Below are 19,280 nucleotides of genomic sequence, written 5' to 3' on the forward strand. Positions count from 1 at the left end.
TCCACTTGTCCGTCCTTGAGTCTATGTGAACCCTTCACATCCCACTGCACCGTTTTGGCAGAGGGGACAGGGGAGGGGGGTGTCACTTCCCTCTAGCCAGTGGGGGTGGGTGCAAGAGAAGCAGGAGTGAATTTTAGCCTGGCTCTAGTTCTGCATACGGATGACAAGAGGAAAAAGGATGGCTCGTGGGTGTTATGAGCTCCTGTGGAAGCCACTGTAACTAACCCTGGTTCAGCTGATGCCACTGTCACCTGGGGTTTTACAGCACACTGGTCCCACAGGGAGATGGAAATGCTGAATGCCAGTTTGGAAAATAAACTGCAGCTCTGCCTGAAAGTGCATGGTGTGTGTGAGCATAAAGAGAAGTCGGCTAGAAAATACAGGGGTGTGTTGTCACGCCGTGGTTAGCAAGTATGTGGGAGAAGCCATTGCTCTTGACTGGGAGGAATATCTGATCTAGCCAAGCTTACAGATCTTCTTGTGTCTGGCTTTCAGTGTCAGTGAACTCTTGATGGTGTCTTGTAGAGGATGCAGTTTGGGTTGAATAGTAATAAAATACACTCTGGCTAGAGCGTACGTGTGTATGTGAGCTACAGGGTCATCCCAAAACAAGTAGGAGTGAAGGGCAGAGTAAAACAGCCCCCTGAAGAACAATAAGACAGTTTGCTGTCTACGGAGCTCAGCACAATACCCCCTGCATCACGGCGAGGCTACGACAAGGGGCAATTTCCAGCAGAACTGAAAGATCTTTAATAAATTGTGTGACAGTCGATGCACGTAGGGAGGAACATGCAGCTTTGTCTTGGGAAGCACGGGATGCTGCACAGATGGAGGCACCTTGCACGTCTAACGCTCCCTAACGCACGGCCGCGTGCCGGAGCTGTTCCTGGCACAAAGCCCCGCTGACCTTTCCGGGCACGCGTGCCACTGCTGAGAGCGATGCCGAGCCTCTGTGGCAAGTGCGGTCAGGTGGGCAAAGGGCCGGGAGGGCAGGGGCTGTCTGCCATAGCACCTTTTCCACGGTAAATATGGATTTGGCAACACCAATGAACTTAGAAAAAACGTTAACGTGCTCTGCTTTGAAATGGTTGGGCTGACACAGAATGAAACAGGTTTACGACTTGGCCACAAATTTCAAAAAAGACATTTGGTTTTGTTCCTACCTGGAATTGCTTTCCACCGAGTAGTAAATCAGCTGTTCAGCCCGGCTGGGTTCAAGTACCAAGGAACTATTTCATTAAAGCCCTTTTTTTGAGAAACCTGGTTTTCACAATCGGGAAAGAGCAGCAGAAAATACCGTGTCACTGGCAGATGGGGGGGTGAAGCAACTGCATTTATTCTTCGTTACCTACTATCGCTCTTTAGCTGTAAAACTTGCATCTAAAACATCTATATTTATAAAGCAGAAGAAGATATCGGGACAGCCTGGTGCCATGCGCCTTCAGACCAGATCAAGCGTTCGCCGGCTGCGCCGTCCAGCTGCACCGGCGAGGAGGCAGGGCTCGGTTCGCAGCGGCGGTGTGGTACGGCACGGTGGGTGCTAGCAGGATGGGACGGCACAGCTCCCACGAGCAGGAGGCGAGTTATCCAGCCCCGGTGTTGGCGAGCATCCAGGAGCGGGTCGCCTCCCTCTGCAGCGCTCCGGAAAGAGGCGTAAAAGTGCCAGGTGATTAATTTGGCCCTAAAGAGAAAGACAAGCATTGCTGATGGGGGAAAGAGCCAAATTAGCACTCGTACCTGTGTCTTCACTGCATGGCTCTTCTCACCACTGCGTGAGTTGTGGCCACCATGCACATACATCTGGCTTGCTGCCGGCTTCCCCACCGTAGGCTCCCTGGGAGCTACTCAAGGGGATGGGCTCTGCCTGGTCTGTCCCTGATACAAAGCTCTCGTCTCTTATGAGAGGAGGAAAAAGAAGTCTGGGCAGGGAAGAGGGGTGATGTTAGAGATGGGACTGAGCAGACCCCCGCCTTGTGACCACTAAGGCTTGAAATCCCATCTGTCCCCTTTTGCTTCCCCTGCCCTGTGGCTCAGCCTCTGAGCTCACTGCAGCCCATGTCTCCCCACTATCTGTCACACGGAGACCTGAAACCAGGCTCAGGGGCTTGCTGTTGCCTGAGAGCGTGCTGCTGTTCCCCCCTGGGCTGGGGGGAGCTTGGGGGTGCTGGTTTTGATCAGGACTATTGAAAAAAGCAGAGGTTTTAATCATCATTATTACTGCAGTGGGGTAGCTTTGGGGAAAATGTAATTTGGTGCTTGCAAGGCCAATCTATAAAATTGCTCCTGTCCTAAAGCAGAGAGTGGGAATCTGTCTAGTGCTAATTAAAATCAATTAAGCAAATCCCCACAACAGGCAGAAATAAGGCCTTTTGTCCTGAGTGTCCATTGAACAGATTTCAGAGCCTCGAGAGTGGTGCGTTGGCTGTTTTCCTGGCTTCACCAATTTTATAGAAAGGTCAAAAATAAGAAAAATTTTTATAGAGCAAAACCAGAAAGTAAATTGTAAATCCCACACCTCTCCTCTGCAGTGCTGCTGGTGCCAAACTCCCTCATGCAATAAATGTAGCCAGCACACAGACATAACTGAAGCGATGCTCTCTGGAGACCCGTGGCAGTCCCAGGCAGGGCAGCATTTCCATACAAGCTCTTCCCCAACTAATCCAATTCTCCCATCCTCACTAGAGCACAAGGACAGACAGCACCAAATGTGGCAAGAAAAGCCAGCAAAACCTTGCCCGTGCTGCCAAAGAGCTATTCCTACCACTTTTTGTTCCCAGGGGACCTTTTGTACAGGTGCTGAGTCTCTGGGATGGGGCATCTGCTGCCAGTCTGACATCTGATGCTACAGGAGATACGACTTTCAGTGGTTTAATGCCCAGTGAAAACGTCAGCTTGTTTAACCACCCCCAGACTGAGACTTCCTGTGCTGCCTGTCCGCTAAATGTTTAAATCCGTCTTCTAAAAGTGAATGCATCTTCACAGACACTGGAACAAGTTGTTCTTAAGCCCTGCTTGGCTGCTCGTGTTTCAGAGCTTCTGTACCCAAAGGCTTTGCCTCGTTTCTCTTCAACACCTCTACCAGGTGGCCTACTAAAACCTCTTACCCATGTCTGCAGAGGCTCCCGCACATCCATCACAAGGCCGCAGTGCAACTAACTCAACGCTCAGGCAGCATTTAGAGTTTGCACTTGAACTGGCTGTTCCATTTTGGCAACTGTGAGGGGTAACCATTGCTGTTGATCATCGCGCTCTCTGCAGCTGAGCTAGCGAGTTGTTTGGGTGGCTTGATGACTGGTTATAAACCTCAAAAAGGAGTTCCCACTGATCATAGCAGCAGCTTGTGAAGGTGTTTTCCAGCTGTGCTACTGATTCCCTGTTTGCTCCTGGTTAGGACCCTATTTACCCCTTATTTTCCCAGGTAGCAAATGAATGAGCAGAGCTTCTCTGTCTCACAGTAAATGCTGAAGCTCAATTCTGTAAGATCCATGCAGTCCTGCAAGGCACAGAGCTGCAGATGCACAGCTCTCTCAGTGGCCACCTGCTTAACTGGTCCTTTTGGTAGAAATGGTCAAAGAGAGCTGAAATTGTTAAACACCATCGTCAGAAATCCTTCTGGTGATTGCTGTGGCAACACTAATCTTGAGGAGCTCATCCCTTGGCTTTAACACAGATGCCAGATTGCTCTTGGTTTTCATCTTTCCACCACTGACCTACTAGGAGCTGATTTTTTCAAAGTGCTGCTGTCTTGCAAGCCTCTCCTTGGCAAAGCAAGGGAACTATGCCTCGCTGCGGTGCAGCATCGTGGTGGGATGACCGCGCTGCTTGTCCTCTTGAGCACTTGGGTTAACAAGAAGCATCGATCGATGTTTGTCTTCCAAAGAAACCCACTTCACTGCTGCCTGTGTTGTGTGGCTTATGTGTCTCTAAAAGTTGATGGTTTTCATCCATCTTCCCCTAAAATTACAAATGAGAAGCTTTCTGGTCAGCACCATGTTACGGATCTTTGCTTTCTGTGGAGCAGCCCAAAAAGCTGAGCTCAGCACCCCAGTTTGGGTACAGGGCAGTTGCTAAATACCCGTTTCTGGCTGGCCAGCATAGCAGTATGAGCTCATACTGCTCTGCCATGGGTTTGCTTTGGAGTCGGGTGATTTAACCTTACGGTACACTGCTGGTTCTCAGCTGTACAACAGGGGTAGCGATGTCTGTCTACCATCTACAGATGCAGGGGGTTACTGTTAATATTTGTCCAGGACCTGTGAAATATTGCTTTAAATGTAATCTGAGGGGTCTTCCACAAATCCATTTGATGTTGATTTGTTTCCTCTCCTTTTGCTAATCATGTGCCAAAGCACCAGTTTAAACATATATCTCCTAGAGACTATAGGAACTGTAGGACATGTGCTTGGTGGGGCTTGTGCAGCTCTGCAGGCGTTCAGCTGAGTGTGTTGGCTCAGGCACGCCATGCTCAAACACCAGGTAGTACTTGCACATGTACAAAGGGGGTGTCTGCAAAATACATTGCTCTAGCTGAAGTCTGTCTTGGTAAAATATACAATGAGTTGTTTGCATTACAAATTTGCATCCTTATTCTATGGGTTCCATTTGCTCTTCCGATTAAGGCTGCTGAGATCAGGGGAAGAGCGCAAGCCAGTAGGCTCACAGCAAAGGCTGGTGCTCCCAAGGCTCCTGACTCTGCTGTTTTCTCCTGTTCAGGCAGCCCAAAGCTTTTTATAGCACACAGTCAACAAAGGATGGGGTGAAAAAAGTTTGTCATCAGCTCTGATGCCTGCGCAGGATAAACACACATGGTTTGGATGGGTCCTGTCCCACCACTAGTTAGCTGGAGAAGCACAGCAAGGCACTGGTGCCTGCTTTCCACATGCTGTGGGCTCGCAGCGAAGTGTGGGCATCGAGCAGGTAGGAAACTTTCTGGGAGGAAAGGTCCTGCATTAAAGCCAGCAGGTCCCCAGTCATCAGGAAAGCACCTGGGGCTTCAGCGAGGCCAAGCCGCGTTTCCTGCTGCTGCAAACCCTAAAGGAGCTTCCTACCCCACCAACTCCCTGAGGGGATCGCCGACAGGCACCCTGCTCAGCGCAGGGCTCTCCTCCACCCTCGGCAGGCGACTGACCTGCTCAGTGTACCCGTGATACCTCTGAGGGTTAAACACACAGCGCACAGCCGGGTGTTTTCGAAGCGGGGAAGGCGTTTCTGCGCTTTCTGCCTGCAGATTGTCAGGCAAGGAGACACGTGTGCTCAGGGGCACTCAGTTCTCTTTGCAACAGGAGTTATTTTAACTGACAGGAGCTGCTCCACACGGAAAGTGAAAGCGTGCCTTAAAAGCAAACCGTGGTGCTAGGAGAGGCCAGGAGCTTGTCAGGCAGCGGGATTTGCTGTCATCCCCTTGCCCACCGGCTGCCTCTCTGCAGGAGCGAGGGGCTGGAAGCGGGTCTCAGCTCTGTCATGCTCAGGTGGCTCCCAGTTTGGCAGCGGGTTTGTGTGAAGCTCCTTTTGCTGGGAGGACCCTCCCCAGGTGAGAGCAGCAGCCCGCTTTTGCCCTCCTTCAGCAGGGCTCTTCCTGTCATCTTTTTGGAGGGGAAAAGCAGCCGGGTGCTGCCACAGGTCCCCCCTGGCTGAGCTCCTCTCGCCCAGCCAGGATCAGATGGGTCACTCTGCTCTGGGTGCCCAAATCAGCTCTGAGCATCGTGTGTTCAAACTACAAAAACACGGGCCTTCCAATCACGACTGCTACCGAGCACCTGGTTAGCACCAGCTCACGATCCTCAAGCTTTGGGCACTTACTTACCCCGGGGAAGCGGAGTAGGGATGCTGCTTCAGCCAGGAGCACACGCCACGCTGTAATGGGATCCATTTCCAGAGCATGGAGATGCTTCCAGCAAGGCCCTTTCAGAGGGAGGGGAGGAAAAGCCTCTTTTGTTTTACACTAGAAGCTTTTGAGAGCACGCAGCTGCGCCCACCACCCTAGAGGCGAAGCACTGCGGGGCACCAGTCCCTTGCTAGATAAAGTCTCCCTAGGGGCTGGTGGGAGTTCTGGTCTTCACATGGTGCCAGCAGATGGAAGCAGGGGACAGCCCCGGTCAGTTCAGCAGGACAATACGATTTACAGCAAGCACGTTTCTCAAGACATCTGCAAGGACGGAGCTTCACTGAGCATCATATGTACACAGACAGCAGAGGAGGCTGGGCTGAGCCCTCTGCTACTGCCAAGAAGTCAAGGATGGACTCTTGGGGTGGGGGGAAAAAAGTACCACTGGTTTGCTTTTACATACTGTATATATATCTATTAATAGCTCCTTGGCATTTGATGTTCACAGCCGGCTTCCTTTAATGGTGAGCGTAAAAAGGAGGCAAAACATCTTCAGCTGCTTTCCCCTGGGAGGAGAGAGAAAGCAGCATCTCCCACTCCCCTGGCTCAGCTGCCTGCCCAGGTGCCACCTTCGCCAGGAGTGCCTCCTCCTCCTGGCACCTTCCTCCTCATCGTCATCATCAGCCGCCCACCGCACGCTGGCCGGGGCCAGTCCTAACCCACGCCGTGCTTGCCCCATCTCTGCTGCTCAATGGGATCAGTGCAAGTCTCCGTCGGCCGCTCTGCACCTCCGCTCCGCTGCACGGGCAGATGAACCAGGTTCAAACAGAAGGAAACAAAACAAAAGAAGAAAGACAAAGGGTAATGAAAAGGTCCATGGCCCACAGCTGCCAAAGGTAAGCTCTCGCCGTGTTTCTTTGACCATACTTGTCCCAGCCACTACAGCTGCTGCGGGATCCCCTGTTCCTTGTAGCCTGTGAGGAGGGAGGGGAAGGGAACACGATTAGTGTTAATTCCTAATGAGGACCCTCAGCGAGGCTCAAGGGAGCCATGAGCCTGGTTCACCAGGAGTGGCAAACCATGTGGGAGAACAGGGGGGGCTGCCCCCAGGCAGGCTCAGCCCAGCCAACCACCCTGCCTTGCTTTAGCCAACACCTGCCCTGTTGGCAACCATGGGGTGCAACCACCTTCCTGGGCACGGTGATGCGGCTGCCGGCGGCCAGCCTTGCCGCTGCGGTGCCTGCCTGCCACCGGCCCCGGCGTGGGCAGGGCACGTCTGCTTCAAGAGGTTGTACAGGCACAGTAGGTACTGGTGGCCACCAATTCCAGTACAGCCCAATAACCTAAAACCTTTAAGGAAATGCTATATTTTCTGTCTAAATAATTCTGTATCGGAGTCTGTTTTTCTAGGGGAAATGTATGCCCTTACATACTGCTCCAGGGACGCTGCAGTTCCCAAGCGCTGACCTGGCAGCTTGCTGGCCGTGCATCTGACACACTCGCATCTCTACTTGCGATCTACGTCTGAACATCGTCCTTCCAGAGCACTGCCAGGTAGAGGAGGCTGGTTTCTTCTACCCACCTTTTAGTTCCCGTGCTGGGAACAGAGCTCTCCAGCAGCAAACGATTTGCACTGCGGTTTGCAGAGGTGAACAAACATCTCTTGGAGGAGAAGGGGGACGCTGATGTGTCAGAGTTCAAACACAGACCTTGGGATGCCTCTGTGGGCCATTTCCCTGATGGTATTCTGACTGCCTTGTTACGCACTTGCTTTGCTTCAGCCCAGCAGAATTACAGGTGCTTTTGCCAGGGCACAGCAGCCATCCAGCGGGACTGGAAAAAACTGAGCTTTCCAGCAGCAAAACCAATTGCACTGGGAAAATGCTCAGATCCCTCCTCCTCTGTCCCTTCTCCTCTTCCCCCCAGCCATGGGACCTAACACACCTCCCGACCAAGGCAGCAAAGCCCTTGGTGAGGCTCTGCGTTGGCTCATGCTTGGCCCCGGCGGGCACTGGGGACCTGCTGCGTTGCAGCCACAGGAATGCTGCGAGGGCTAAAGCAGCCTGTCCCGCTGCTCGTCACGGCTCCTCAGGCGACTGGGGCCCCACTTGATTTGCTATCCCGTATGTAGTGGTTGAGGGGAGGCTGCAAATCCCACAGGGGAGGGCTCCTTCCCCTGGGGGGTTAGGGCAGGGAAGGGCAATAGGAGAGCACCCGCAGCTCTTGTGCTGACACCAGATAACGAGAAAAACACTGGGGTTTTTTTAACACTTCCCTAGGTGGTTGCAATGACTGCACCAGGAGCTTTACCTGCTCTCTTTTTAAGAGAAGCTGGGATTGTTATTATTATAGTATCAACGCAAAAGATCTCCTTTTTAAAGAAGCAAATAAACCATCCTTGACAGGACAAGGGGCAATGGGTGCAAGTTGGAACACAGGAGGTTCCACATAAATATGAGGAAAAACTTCTTTACGGTGAGGGTGACCGAACACTGGAACAGGCTGCCCAGAGAGGTTGTGGAGTCTCCTTCTGTGGAGACATTCAAAACCCGCCTGGATGCGTTCCTGTGTGATATGGTCTAGGCAATCCTGCCCCGGCAGGGGGATTGGACTAGATGATCTTTCGAGGTCCCTTCCAATCCCTAACATTCTGTGATTCTGTGATTCTGTAAAAGTCTGGAGGTTTTATTTCTTTCTTTAAATAATGTAAGTAGCCTGTCATTTTTATATTTTGAATTTCAAATGAGTCTGAAATTTCACATCTCGGAAGAATGCTTAACTCCTCAAGCACTTTTCCATTGTTGCTTTTTAATATTTCTTTCCAACCCTTATGTCAGGCTTTTGTAAGTCCCTTAAAAAAGCTGAACACAAAATACCGGCAGGCGCCATGACTCCTATCTTTAAGGGACTTTTTGCTGAACTAAGAATTGGCCCCAGCAGACGAACATTGCTATATTTTGGAAAAATCCATGCATTCACCCAGCCCGGGGAGTCTGGATCTCCTGCTGCTAAATGAGCACAAGGAATAGAGGAGGAGATTCATGACACTTACCAGCACGTATTACCCTGCACTGCATTGCTGCCCATCATGTGCAGCTGAACAGAAACACTCTCACCTCTTTCAAACAGCTTTTTCTAGGGGGAAAAAAATGATGATTTCTTACACATTTATGTTTTAAGTGTGAGTCAACTCTGAAGGCAACATGAGCTGATTGGAAACCTGTAATATCGGCTTGTCTACAGCATAGGTTTTATTTGTTTAGGGAGATCAGGAAAAAAAAACCAACCAACCACATGGACCAGAGAGCTGGGGAATGCCATAAATCCTTAGCTAAAGTAAGCAAGCTAGGTTATGCTTACAGTAACTTGCTTGTGTAGCTGTGCCTTTTATTAAGGTACAACAGAAATCCTTCCAGTCCTGCTATCAGTTTTGAAGCTGGATGGAAGCCAGTTATAGTGGCCGAGCCTGTATCTCTCTTTACGTGACCAAAGTAAGCCAAAAGATGACCTGTCCTATGCTAAACTTATTTATTAAAATACTTCAGACTTAACTGATTAAATAGAATCATAGAAACGTTTTGGTTGGAAAGAACCTTGAAGATCATCAAGTCCAACCGTTAACCCAACACTGCCAAGTCCACCACTAAACCATATCCCTAAGCATCACATCTACTCGTCCTTTAAATACCTCCAGCAGCCTGTTCCAATGCTTCATAACCCTTTTGGTGAAGAAATTTTTCTTGATATCGAATCTAAACCTCCCCTGGCACAACTTGAGGCCATTTCCTCTCATTCTATCATTTGTTACCTAGGAGAAGAGATCGACACCCACCTCACTACAACCTTCTTTCAGGTAGTTGTAGAGAGCGATAAGGTCTCCCCTCAGCCTCCTTTTCTCCAGACTAAACAACCCCAGTTCCCTCAGCTGCTCCTCATAAGACTTGTGCTCTAGACCCCTTCACCAGCTTCGTTGCCCTTCTTTGGGCTCACGTTTAGTTTATATATGAAAACAGTTATTGCATTTCTTGCATAGGAACAGCTATTCTGTATGAAGCAGCTTTACGTTAGTATGCCTGCAGCATAGTTATGGTGCAGTTCTGTAAAGCAGACAGCTCTGGGATCAAGATTAAGTTGGTCTGAGTGTCTGCGCACAAAATCACTGATTTAATCAAGTTTGCTTGAAATTGCACTTCTTCTGTAAACCACTGCGAGTAAGATTCAGGCAAAAAGAAACCAGTCTGTGCACAGGCTGTCCTGCTGGGACTGGGTTCATGCAGAAGGTGGCCTCAGGGTGCTCTTGAGGCTGAAACAGGTCCCTGCCCTGCTCTGAGGGTGCCCTTGGGACAGCCCAAGGGGCATTTCAGCGCTGGGTGGAGAACACATCCCCGGGGCTGTGTGGCCACAGAACAGACACAGAGACAGGTGGACACACACACACGTACAGGCACACGGCTGGACTTGGGCTGGGAGCAGGCAGCGCCGGCCAAAGCACATCCCAAACAGCTTGCCCCGGCCGAGCGCTCGCTGCTCTCCGTGGGGAGCTGCCACGGGCTGTGAGGAGGAGGAGGAGAAGGAGGAAGAGGAAGAACAGAAACAAACTTACCTTGTGAAACTTTGATGGTGAACAAAAGGAGGCAAAGGAACATGAAAGAAAGAGAGAGGGAGAAATGTAACTGTAGATGATATATCCGAAACACACAGAGAACCAGAAAAGAACAAATAATTTGGGGCTGCAGAGTAAACAGAGAACAGCTGCTCTACCATCAGACATTCACACCAGGGCCAAACATCATTTAAAATCCTTGTACTTGAAGTGGATTGTTTGGGGCTCTTGTTTAAAGAGGATGGGGGAATCCTCATCCACTTTCCAGCTCACTGGCCCCAAGCTGGACAGGCTGGATGGACTAACACCTCTGAGGGATGCTCCCACAAACGCTTTCCTCCATGACATTGCCATTTCATGGGTTTGACCGAAGGGGAACCGCTGAAGGAAGGTGGCAAACAAGACGTCACGGTGTACCAGACAGCGTACGGCATGCCATTCACGGTCTGAGAGCTGGGAAATCTACACCTGACGGCTTTTTGGCAGTTTTGCTGCCAAGTTTGCTTGTGCCCACAGATAACTCACAACCGTGGCGTGCCTCAGCCTGGCTGGGTGCTGCAAACCCTGGTGGCATTTAACATTCCTACAATATTTTAAGAACTTACCCTATCACAGCATTTGGTAGGAAACTGCAAAGAAGGATATTTTAACTGCTTTCCTCAGGCATAGTCTGGGGGATGGCTCTATTTAGATTTTAAAAAAAACCATAATAGGTCTAAGTGGGCAATTTGTCCTCAGGATTTCCTTCATCTCATGAAGGGTTACCAGCTGGTTTAGGATGTTGTTCTCTTCCGAGCCTCTCAAGTGCCTTCTGGTCCCTTTCCTTCCCAGGGCAGCTGCATTACCTGCCCTAGCAGGGGCCCTGCAGAGAGGAGAGGCTCAGTGATGCTTTCCAAAGTCCCATGGAGCCCAAGCATACAGTAACTACGCAATCATCTGCTGCTGCTTCTGGCAAGGTCTGAGCACTGTAATTAGCAAAGGAGTGACAAGTGGACAGCATGATTACAGGTAATTTCTTACTACTGGGCTGGCAATCAGCCCCTGAGAGTCAGCTGCCCGCTGCAGAAGCAGGGGCTGCAGCAGGAGTCCCCGTCCTGTGAAACCACAAGCAATGGCACCTGTGCTCGTTCGTAGGCGCAGCCATGCAAGTCGTTCAGAGGCCAGAAGCTGAGCGAAGGCTTTCTTTGGAAACCAGGCTTGACTTCCTGGCTGCGTTCGTCAGAGGAGAAACAATGCCTGGAGAAACAATGCCTGGACAAACAGTCCCTGACATCTGTCCCCTATGCCACCTCAGTGAGACATCGCTATATTGATTTCTGTGGCATTTCTGCCAAGAAATGGCACAAAACCTTTTGTAAGGAGCTCTGAGCAGCTAGGGAGTTCCTGGAAAGGCTGTTCCTCTGGGCTCATTCTGCCCGATGCAGCTAATGAAGACGTGTGCTGCGTGGGCTGGGGACAAGGTGTGCCTTTAGCAGAGGGAAACTTGCCCAGAAAGCCTTAGGAGGCTCATTTTCCAGTTGGCCTTGGCCAGCTAATTAGCTCTGTTTTGCCTCAGCTCCATGCCTCGTCCCCACAGCCATGACGAGGGGTTCGAGGAGGGTACGGTGCGGCAGCACTGCCCAGCCACCACCAAGGGCGGCTGGATATTTGCAGTGGCAAGGGAAGAGTCCAGATTATTTTTATTTTGCAAAAGAATTAAGTGCTTCCTTTTAATCTACCTTTGCCTTCAGACAGCAGGTAAAGCGAAGGACGGTTCCCAAAGCCATATGGCTGCTTAAAGAAGATATCTGTGGTGTTTAATGGGGCCAGCTGGCAATTCATTTAAATTAGCAGGGAAAATGCCCTGTGCCATTGTGCTGCCAAATGTAATTGTGACAGCAAAACTGCATTTAATCAATCTTCCTTCTGGGCTATATCCCGCTAAAGGGCACCCCACAGGACATGAGGGCTGGACAGGACCCCTCGAGGTCAGTCAGTCTCTTCCCATGTCCCACCTTACTCCTGACAGATGTGGGTCTACCCGCTCTTGGGGTCTTCCAGTGACAGAGAGGGCAGACCCTGCCATGCCACCTCTTCAGCATTTTGACCTTACTGGAGGCAAAATGTCTTCTAATTTTCACACAGATCTTTCCTGCTGTTATTTAAGTCTGTCTTAGGCTAAATTCCTGCCCTCTCATGTTTACTAGCCCGCTGAACGTCTTCATTGCCTGCTGTCTCACGGTCCTCTGGACTCTCTCCAGGTTTTCCACATGAAGTACAGCCTCCAAAGCTGGCTTCAAGCCTCGCTGCAGCTTTACACGTGCCGAGAAAGGTGAGAGGACCAGTTAATGTCCTACAGGCTCTGCTCCTACCTGCCTGGGCGGTGTTTGTTCCCTCCGCAGCAATGTACTCCTGTGCAGCTTGTGACTCACTGCAGCCACCGCATCCTTCTCTGAAAAACAAGTTGTTCCCTAGCGTGTATTTATGCAGTTGATTAATCCTTCCTTAGTGTCTCAGACTTGTCTCTACTGAGTAGCATTTATTTTTTGCAGACCGTTTCTTCGATTTGCTTGAATGCGGACACTGCCCTCGCTGTGCCTGCCACCCTTGCAGCCGCCGGCGGTGTGGGGCTGGTCATCCCCTTCTCCAGCCCATCATCAAACCATGAATGAAAATACCGAACAGAGCTGGATTCAGGAGGGACATTTCAACACACCTCTCCTTACATCTTTCCAGTTCAGGAAAATGCATTTAGAGAACAGTTCTGAAGTGCATTTTCACCCAGGCCACGTCTCCCTGGCTTGCTGGTAGGAACACTGTGTGAGATGGTGTCAGCACCCAAAAGTCGGGAGGGATGGCCGAGCGCCGCTGCCACTCACAAAATGAATCCCTCTGCCACAGAAGGGAACCAGGCCAGTCTGACACGGCTTGCTCTCGACAAACCCAGGCTGACTTTGTTTCTTTTTATTTTCTAAATGCATGCAAGTCATTTGTTTGATTACTTCTTCCAGGAATTGAAATATACCTGATGGACCTATAATTCTTCTCCTTTTCCCCTCGTTAAAGACAGTATGACATTATCCCCAAAGCTCTCCCCTCGCAGCAGGTTCTCCCTTTTAATGGCTGAGAATTAGCACTAGAAGACGAAAAACTGCAACGAGCCTCCCTGCCTCCCACCCAGCTCTCTACCAGCTCACAGACAGGCAGGCCCTGATCCAGGGAGCGAGGCACTCATCCCTCAGGGAATGCCAGAGCGGAGCCCCCCAGCCCCGGCTGCTTCCCACCCTTCTCCTCACTGCTTGCCCCCATCAGCTTAGACACCACCCGCTGCACCCTGCCTCTAGCCCACCACAATCATACAGCACCCTCACAGGGATGCGTGGAATCGGCTGTTTCAAGGCGAGGAAGACTAGAGGTGGGCAGTAGTTTCATATTTTTTTAACTATTTCCCCCCTGCTGCAGATTCAAGTTACAACAGTGTCCAGTGCATCAAATAGTTTGCTCGCAGGCAAACAAAACCTAACCAAAGCAAACTGTTGCCTGGCAGTGTTTTTAAATGAAATGTCTTATTTGTTGCATTGAAACATTGTTTCCTTTTTAAGTTATTACTTTTTTTTTTAACATGAAAACAAAACATGGAAAAAACAAACCATTTTGGGTCTGACAGGGCTGTGATACAGCTGGGAGCAATTGATCACTTCTGTTCTTTGTTTTGATTGAAAAAATGAGTTTTTTCTTTTATTCTCCTTCAACCAAGAGCTGCTTTATTTAGTCATTGTTTTCTCTGCATGGTAAGTAAACTTAAAACCCAGCTATTTAATGAGACAGCAAGAAACTGCCAAGGGCTGCAACTTGTCAGATGATATATAGCTGGCTAACATCAGACATGTTGACTCCTCTTGATACCAGACAGTTTAGTAAAAGTAAAAAAAAAGTACCCTTCTCTACTGCCATCAGAGGGGCCGGGATGAAATATTGTTGCTGTGGTTGGGGACCTCTTGGACTGAGCATCCCCACCACATGCTGCTCACCCACCCTCTGCCTCCCAAACTCGTGGGGTCCAGCCAGGAGTGGGGAACAGCTTTGGGGCAATATTTCCAAGCTGTATGGTTTTCCCCAGCTACCAAACTGGAAAACCAGTAAGACCCTCCTAAGCCCCAGCCCCTCTACCCAGAGGACATACATGAACTGGACTATGGAGGAAAGCAAGTCACAGTTTCAGCTGTAGCCCTTTATCTGGACAGATGCTTTCCTGCCTCTCCCCACAACTGCAGAACCAGGTCCTGCCAGACAGCGAACCGCACGCAGAGGCTGTCCACCAGAGGAATAGCAGAAGAGCATATGATTATGAACATGTAATTATGGGATTACACACAAATTGGGGAGGTTCTTAAAGACACGTCACATATGTACACTGATTCACAACTTATCCTCAGAAATACCTTGGGCTACCTCTGCTCTGCTGGTACATCTGAGAGGAAACTTGGCAGGTGGTTTGCAAGGAAAAATGAAGGGCAGAGCTGCCTTGGTCCTGATGAAAGCCTTTTGCCTTGCTTATGTTCAGGTTTCTAATATCCATCGTTTGCCCTGCATGGGAATTGCCCTTAAAATTGAAGCTGGCTCAGAAATTAGCTGGTGGTTTGGTGACAGGGTTTAAGCCCTGGGTTTGGCACCTGAAGATACGCACTTTTTTCCTGCTGTTTTTTTCAATTTCATCCATTTCATCTTTAGGCAGGTGTCTGGCAATTTCCTGAGATCCTCTCACCTCATCTGTCATGCAACCACAGATGTCATCAGCAGAGATGACAAAGTGGAGCCCCTTCAAAACAAAAAAGCAAAAGCTGCTGGTAAGATATTCTCTGGGAGAAGCGCTTGCTTTGGGAACTCCTCCTGCCAGCCTGAAGGATCTCAGACCTGTTTGGTTTGGGGCAATGCCCACCGGCCTCTGCCAGCCTTTGGAAAGGGAGAGGGGTCTTGCAGATGCAATCAGCACCCTGAGTTGTGGGCTGCTTCTGGCTTTGGAGGTGAGGTGAGGCTGTCACCTTAATTCTCTGTGGTATGATACAGGTGATATGATACAGGTATGATACAACTTTTACACCAGTAAAAGTCTTTAGCAGATAAAATTACAGAGCCTGTATTCTAGATCGGTAATGTATACTAACTGGGTGACCTAAACCATGTATGTTTAAAAAAGGATTCCTCTCTTCTTCCCCTAGATTAATGTTTTGGAGGCTCCTTAAAGGGTGTAGGGGAAATCCTTCTAGCAGTAGCTAAACAGCCCTGTTCAGCCTAAGAACTTGGTGTGAAACGTGAAAAAAAGCCTTTGTGTAAATGTATTCTGGGGAGGAAGGGGAGGGTCCAGGAGAGTCCCCAGGGCTATCCTGGGGACAGCTGACTCTGCGTGCTCCCCGGGAGCAGAACCAGCCTTGTGGGAAGGTCTCGCTAACCAGAGAGATGCAGCCAGAGTCATGAGGGAGAAAGGGCTTTCTTGTTCAAACACGTACACAGATGCGACCAGGGCAGAAGGGGTTCCAGACAGCAGAGTTCACAGTGCTGGGAGGCCTCACCCCTTCCTGCACTTTTCATTTTACAAAGGGGAAAGGAAGATCCTAACCCACGTGGTGGGACGGGAGGCTCTCCCAGATGCGTCACAGGGCCCATCCCAACTGCCTCACAGCAATTCCTTGGCCTGCTGTGTTTCTCATGGACTTGCAGAGCCCATCCCAGGACTCTTCTTCCCTACAGTGCAACCCGATGGCTTGCAGGGGCATTAGCTGGGACCCAGCAACACAGCCATGGAGGGGAGAAGTTGGGGAGCGGAGGGGTGAGTGCGCTGTACTTACTCGCGAGAATGACCATGTCCATCCCCCAAAATATACTCATAATCCAGCCAACCATCACGATCGCCGTCAGGATCTGAATCAGGGCAGCAGCGATGTTCAGCCAGAAGACACAACACATGTGCCTATCGGGAAGGTCGGTCCGGGCTCCGCACAGCACGGTGAAAGCAGATACAAACGTTCCTAGGGAGAGAGCAGCAACAAAACGCCCAGTGAAAGCCACAGCTTTGCCAAATTCCTTCCCTTAGACTCACTTCTCACAGCATCCCACTTCTTGTGCTCCCACTGCAGTGCTGAAAAGCTGGAAGTGCTTTACAGGAGGACAATGGAGGCACAGCCACATCTCACTCGAACACGCTGCTGTCTCCCGTTGAATTACACCAATACATACACTTGAAAACCAGGATGGAAAAAACTCTCTTTGCGTTTTGGCTCCTTCCTCCCCACCCAACAGTAAGCACTTATGCACTGCAGGCAGTTTACAAGGGAGAGCTCTGTGTCTGTGGAAATACCAGTAGAGCTTTTTTTCTGCCTGGTGGCTCTCCCTCGGGGAGAACATTTACTACACAGAACCTCTAAAAGGGAAAATTGCACCCAGAGTTAGAGCAGGACTGGCTCTAGAAAGCTGTACGGGTCTGTCAGTCTGTTACCATTCACAAACACTGCTCTAGAAGGAGCATACAAAAAAAATGGGGTGCTAATCTGGCACTGCGTCTTTGCACAACGCTTTCCCCAGTCACAAATTGTTACCTGAGAGCATGTTTTAACAAAGCAGAAGCAGCTAAACCAGTGCTGGACCCAGGCGACCTGGGGTTGCAGCCCTTGGCTCTGCTTAAGACCAGCTTACAAAACTTGCAAACACCCTTCAGACGTCCTAAAGTAATTCAGATGAAGTATCTTGTTGATGTACGACAGTTAAAGCTGGGGAAAAAAAAAAAAAAACAACAAAACTACACCACAGCAGCCTTTACAAAGATTCTTCCTGAACTGACCACATTGGACAAAACTGACCATTTATTTGCAGCTGATGCCCTGGGCTAGCTGAAACCCACAGCTCGGGGAAGCCTTGTCTGTCCCACAACCAACCTGCAGAAATAGATAGTGTGGGCAAAGAGCAGAGGAAACGGTTTCTGACCCCTATCATGTACGAGCTGTTGGCCAGGAGGTTCAGTCGCCCGATCTAACTATGCATTTCAACACCTCTTATCATTATGAATTGGCTTTGGGTACTTTTAATATAAATACAGCATTGCTAAGGTAGGTACAAAGGTGTAATGTGCATTGTACTGGATAACGTAGTTCTGTGAAATGCTTTCTTCAATGAATGTCTTGAATTAAAAATCCTGTAGCATGACTTCCAGTGGTTTCTACAAAAAAAAATGCCATTTTTCCTATCAAAGGATGGAAACCTGCAAACACCCTGTAAGATATGAATGAATGAGCTCATCTTGAGTGCACACAAGTGTCTTGTTGAACTCGGGTGAAGGAGGGAATCCCTTGGTTTGACTGAAGATGGGGAGGAAACACTCAGTTTACACCCTTCTGGAAGACCTTTACCAGACAGAGAGAGCAGAAGGATCTGGTTAGGAGCAAAATACCATTTTGTCCTGCACTGCCAGGGTGGTGGACAAGATAATTCCTTCCATTGCTGCCTCTTCTTCAGTGGGTCACAAGGATAACAGGCAGTTAAGATATCAAAATGCTGGGGAAGGCTGGCTACAGACTATTTTTAATCTCACCATCCTCTGCAGGCTTCAACTCCAGCATCTTCCTAACACTCCACCAGCTCCTAAAACCACACTTGTCTTCCTGCCACTGTCTCAATCTGATTTCATACTCCCACCCGCTCCCTTTGCCACACACTGAAGCCGGGCATGGAGTGGCACCGTGATGGAGAGGAGTGGGTGAGGGCTGCTGGGGCAGTGGGAGGCAGCACTACAGCAGAGCATCGCCGGCAGGGAGAGGGGCAGCATCTTCTCCCATGTGAGAAATCCTCCCCGGGCTTCGCCCTCTGTTTGGCTTTCATAGGCAGGGTTGCCTACGGGTTGCTACTGGAAAGCAGCTCTGCGGAGAAGGACCTGGGAGATTTGGTGGACAACAAGTTCACCATAAGCCAGCAATGTGTCCTTGTGGCCAAGAAGGCCAATGGTATTCTGGGGTGCATTAGGAAGAGTGTGGCCAGCAGGTCAAGGGAAGTTATCCTCCCCCTCTACACTGCCCTAGTGAGGCCACACCTGGAGTACTGTGTCCAGTTCTGGGCTCCCCAGTTCAAGAAAGACCAGGAACTACTGGAGAGAGTCCAGCAGAGGGCTACAAAGATGATCAGAGGACTGGCGCGACTGGAGCATCTCTCTTATGAGGAGAGGCTGAGGGAGCTGGGTCTGTTTAGCCTGGAGAAGAGAAGACTGAGGAGGGATCTTACCAATGCTTACCAATACCTTAGGGGCAGGTGTCAAGAGGATGGGGCCAGATTCTTCTCAGTGGTGCCCAGTGACAGGACAAGGGGCAATGGGCATAAACTGAAACATGGGAAGTTCCATCTGAAAATGAGGAAAAACTTCTTTACTGTGAGGGTGGCAGAGCACTGGAACAGGCTGCCCAGGGAGGCTGTGGAGTCTCCTTCTCTGGAGATATTCAAAACCTGCCTGGATGTGAACCTGTGCAACGTGCTCTAAGGGAACCTTCTTTGGCAGGGGGTTGGACTAGATGATCTCCAGAGGCCCCTCCCAACCCCAAACATTCTGTGACTCTGTGATTCTGTTTCATCCCCTTATCCACCAAATGAAAGGGTCTGCACAGAGGAAAAGGGGAAATCATTTTAATCTCAAAGGATGTTGTATAAATCTCTCCATTGCTTGTTAAAAGAAAGGCTATCTTTTGCTCTGTGGCTTGGTCTTCCATGTCTTTTGTGTCCTCCATGTGGGATTACATGAGATCTCTGCCCCTCTTCACCTTTTTCTTCCTTTATAGTGTCTCCAAAGCAGAAGGAAGCCTGGAATATTCCCCCATGCTTCCTGAAACCGTTCTCTGC

General features: G+C 50.0%; 1 protein-coding gene across 3 annotated transcripts in view; it reads right to left on the reverse strand.

Moving 5' to 3' along the window:
* Window positions 1–715: 715 nt before the first annotated feature.
* Window positions 716–19,280, reverse strand: part of STUM (stum, mechanosensory transduction mediator homolog) — a 50,944-nt gene continuing 32,379 nt past the window's right edge. The window contains exons 2-4 of one of the 3 annotated variants that reach the window (XM_068405156.1): window positions 16,253–16,432; window positions 5,804–6,622; window positions 716–1,681 (exon numbers count right to left, since the gene is read on the reverse strand). In XM_068405156.1, the coding sequence (XP_068261257.1) occupies window positions 6,582–6,622; window positions 16,253–16,432 (221 nt within the window). In that variant the 3' untranslated portion in view covers window positions 716–1,681; window positions 5,804–6,581. Of the gene's footprint in view, window positions 1,682–5,560; window positions 6,799–16,252; window positions 16,433–19,280 lie in introns of those variants that run through there. The other 2 variants (XM_068405173.1, XM_068405164.1) reach the window with 2 other exon arrangements.

Source organism: Nyctibius grandis, chromosome 1 (genome assembly GCF_013368605.1).
Source record: "Nyctibius grandis isolate bNycGra1 chromosome 1, bNycGra1.pri, whole genome shotgun sequence".
Lineage (NCBI taxonomy): Eukaryota > Metazoa > Chordata > Aves > Nyctibiiformes > Nyctibiidae > Nyctibius > Nyctibius grandis.